General features: G+C 51.3%; 1 protein-coding gene across 1 annotated transcript; it reads right to left on the reverse strand.

Moving 5' to 3' along the window:
* Positions 1 to 2,458: 2,458 nt before the first annotated feature.
* KCNA10 (potassium voltage-gated channel subfamily A member 10) lies at positions 2,459 to 3,994 on the reverse strand. The gene has a single exon (XM_067713291.1). The coding sequence runs from the start codon at positions 3,992 to 3,994 to the stop codon at positions 2,459 to 2,461; it is 1,536 nt and encodes a 511-aa protein (XP_067569392.1).
* Positions 3,995 to 4,232: the final 238 nt, after the last annotated feature.

Genomic DNA, 4,232 nt, shown 5'->3' on the forward strand with positions numbered 1-4,232 from the left:
CCACTGAACAGGGAATCAGAGAGAATAAGAAAGCAGGGGCCTTAGGAGAAGAGCCTCCCTGCTCCCAGGAATGCACCAAGCCTGTCTGCGTGACGCAGCTCCACTTCCTTGCCCCAGCAGAAGCCGTTCTCCGGGTTAGGGTGCTCTGGGCAGGCAGCCTGGTGGGATACACTTTGGCATCAAAGAGACCTAAATTCACATCCCTCTGTACTGCTTCCTGGCCATGTGTCCTTGAACCTCTCTGAACCAGTTTCCTCACGTTGCAAAATTGGAGAGCTGACGTGAGAGGGCAAAGGGTTTCTCTGTGGGGAGAAGTTTTGGTGTAAAAGATCATGATGACGTGGCTCCCAGAAGGCAGAATGCGGGCATGTGGGCTCTTCTGTCAAATACGCTTTGGATTCTGGGCAAATGGTTTTTGTAAGGTCCTGGTGTATATAAAAATTTACATCACCCCAAATAAGAATGCAATCACCATCCTGGCATCTGAGTTTGTGTGATCCTGTAAAAGAAATGCCACAAAAGACAGTGGGAGCAATCTGTTCACTAGACCACCATCTTGGCACTGGAAGCTGGCACAGGGGTTCAGGGCAATCCCACAGGTGGAAGTCCAAGACATCTGGTCAACCCCACATGCTTGGAAGTGAAGTGTGGGTAAAGAATTGGAGAATGACCTGAAGAGGAAGAATTGAAAGGGACCTTAGAAAATTGTGAGGAAGACATTCCAAAGCCCAGAACTCTGAGGCTCAGGCCTGGGACAGGAGTCCAGCTTGCCCAGGTCCAAGGGCAAGATCTAGCCAAGGCTAGATCTTTTCATGACTCAGTGCTAAATTACATCTTGGATTTAAAATGCAAGAAGGAGATTGAGACTTTTAGAGCAGGAGGGGGACTTAAAATGGCTAAGTCCAGCTTCCTAGGGCCCAGACTAAGGACATAGGAAAGGAAAGAAGCAGCTTTCTCCCACACCAGTTCATCTGTTCGACTGTCCTGAAGTGGAAGCTGTGTGATGGTACCTGGGGCTGCAGTTGTGTGGATCTGGGCGTGTTCCAGGGCTGTGTGCTGTGGGTGTGCAGTGGAGCTGTGCAGTGGCCTGCAGCCCAGGGGCATTATTCTGGTGTTGACTCGCCTTTGAGGCATGGCCAGACATTGAGTATTGGGTCGGAGGAAGGCACAGGCCTCCTTACTTGAGGGGTGAGGAGGGAGGGACAGAGGGGAGACTTCCTTTCCTGCCTTTTGGGGAATCCCAACTCCATTCCCCAATCCTGGGAGCTTGACGGACTGAGGAAGATCCTCTCCCAAGAGGGCAGTTCCTGTGACAATAGCCCTCCTTGGTGGGGGGTGTGGCTGGCCTCTGCACACATGTCTTAGGGTCCTGCTGTTCCTGCCCCAGCTGCCCCACAGGCTACTGGTCAATTCCTGATGACTCAGTGGGAGCTGAACCCCAAGGCAGGTGGAATTTCCTGGAGCAGCTCCCCGAGGCCCTGGTATATATACTTCCCAAACTCAGGATCCCAGTCTTTGCACAAATTCATGGAGATGGGCCAAGAGAAAAACATCTGCGAACGTTTCTACTTGTCCACTGTCCAAGGGAGGGACTGAGGAGCAAGGGGACCAGGCCGGCATTGCCTCCCAGGCTGCATGGAGAAGGGGGACCCCGCGGGAAGAGTGTGCTTGCCCAGAAGTTTGCCTCCTGGATCCTCTGAAAGACCGACCCCTCAAGTTCCTCTCCTCCTGCACCCAATTCTATCACATTCTCTTCATTAGTAGAAAGAGCACCAGACCAGTAGGTAGGAGACTCAGGCTCCAGCGCTGACTGTATCACTGTTTCCGGGTGATCTTAGGTAAGTTGCTGTCTCCTGGTTTGTTTATCTGCAAAGGGGAAATAATCATCAAATCTGTTCTACTGGTTATTTTTAGATGCAGTGAGATGATGTAGGTGAAAGAGCTTTGGAAAATGTATGCAATGCTACACAACTGTATGGTATTATTATCAAACAACTCTGAGCACTTACTCATTGCTCATAGCCATCCCTGGCCGTTTAATGTGCTTCCTCTTAGGGACACCAGAGCCAGGGCTTCTTCCTCTTTAATGTGACAGTGAATCACCTGGTATTTTGTAAAAATGCAGATTCTGATTCAGCAGGTCTGAGGTGGCCTTTGATTCTGTATTTCCTTGCTTCCAGATGACGCTGATACTGATGGTCTTGGGGACCACAGGTGAGTAGCAAGGACCTGAACTACCCCCTCATAGGAAAGGACCTTTCTACAGTCGATTGAAAAGACACAGCTCAGAAAATAGAGCAGAAGTATCAGTTTATTAAAATAGCTTCCAATCAAAGATGGCCTGTTGGTCACAAATGATACATTTTGGTTTCTGAAAAGACAGAGAGCAAGAGGTGGGTGGGGGAGAGAGACACAGAGAGACCCGGGAGACTCAGGGGGCCAAGAAGCCCTGGACAGATCACTTCCTAGACTTCTCTGAGGAGCAGCCATTGTTGGTCTTACTAAGAGAGTCTGTGCTGCCCATTCTTGAGCCCACACTGTTGAGGAGTTTGTCAATTTTTCCTGGGATGTTCTGCTTCTCCTCATTCTCAGTCTCCCGGTGGTAAAAGTAGTTAAAGTTGGAGACAATGACAGGCACAGGGAGGGCAACGGTGAGGACCCCTGCAATGGCACACAGAGTACCCACAATTTTCCCTCCTGGGGTGGTTGGGCACATGTCCCCATAGCCCACAGTTGTCATGGTGACCACCGCCCACCAGAAGCCATCAGGAATGCTAGAGAAATGGGACTCTGGCTCGTCCACCTCAGCAAAGTAGACTGCACTGGAGAAAAGGATGACCCCAATAAAAAGGAAAAAGATGAGCAGCCCCAGCTCCCGCATGGAAGCCTTCAGCGTCTGCCCCAGGATCTGCAGCCCCTTGGAGTGGCGGGAGAGCTTGAAGATGCGGAAGACCCTCACCAGGCGGATGACCCTCAGGATGGCCAGGGACGTGTTCTGCTGGGTGCTCGGCTCTGTCTCCTGGACCAGCTCCGTGATGAGGGTTGCAAAGTAGGGGATGATGGAGATGATATCGATGATGTTTATGATGTTCCTGAAGAAGTCGGTCTTGCTGGGGCAGACCACAAAGCGGAGCACCAGCTCGAAGGTGAACCACACGATGCAGGTGGACTCCACCATGAAGAAAGGGTCGGTGAACATGGTGTGGGAGAGGACGGTCTTGCTCATGTTGAGGCTGGAGTCTCTCACCACCTTCAGTTCCCTGTCTTCTTGGAACTCGGGAAGTGTCTCAAGGCAGAAGACGGTAATGGAGATGACCACGACCAAAACAGAGACCATGGCCACACCACGGGCGGCGCTGGAGCTCTCAGGGTACTCGAAGAGGAGCCAGAACTGCCGATGGATGTCGTTGGTGGGGAGCAATGTATCAGGATCTTTGATGAAGCCTTCATCCTCTCGGAACTGGTCCATGGCCTCACTGCCCAGTTCATAGAAGGTGATCTCATCAGCAAAGACGTCGATAGGGACACTGGCCGGGCGCCGGATTTTCCCACCAGACTGGTAATAATATAGGATTCCATCAAAACTGGGCCGGTTCCTGTCAAAGAAATACTCATTTCTCATGGAGTCAAAGAACTGCATCCTTTTCTCCCAGTCTCCCAGGAGGGTCTCTGGGAACTGATTGAGTGTTCTGAGCTGGGTCTCGAACCTTAGCCCAGCAATGTTGATGATCACCCGCTGGTTTCCTTCATTCAAGACCGCTGCCTCAGGCCCTGGGGGATCCATGTAGTCTCCTGGGAGCTTGGAGAAGGCCGTCTCATGGTTGGTGCTGTCGTTGTTGAAGATATTCCAGTTGGAGAAGGAGCTGCTCCCAGTCTGGCCTTTCGGGGTGGTTAGGTCAAAGTCTGTGGCATAGCCTGGCTCTTCCTGGATTTCATCTGAGTTATCAAAATTGACCAGGGCAACCTCCATTTCTTTCCAGCCACACGCATCCATCCTAGGGGAGTCAGGGAAGCAGCCTGAAGACCCTCAGTCTTCCCTGCCTGCTGTGAGCTGTGGAGAGGAAGAAGGGCATCATGGAGGAGCTAGGATAGGGTACAGCTGGCTCTGGATTATTGAGGTAAGTTTTCCAACGGATTAAAAAATGGTTTATTTTTAGCTTGGGATGGAACCTTCTGCCTATTTTGGCAACATTCTTCTTGAAATCTATTTGCTCCCTCTGAGTCTGCGCACA

The sequence above is a fragment of the Pseudorca crassidens genome, chromosome 2 (assembly GCF_039906515.1).
Source record: "Pseudorca crassidens isolate mPseCra1 chromosome 2, mPseCra1.hap1, whole genome shotgun sequence".
Taxonomy (NCBI): Eukaryota; Metazoa; Chordata; class Mammalia; order Artiodactyla; family Delphinidae; genus Pseudorca; species Pseudorca crassidens.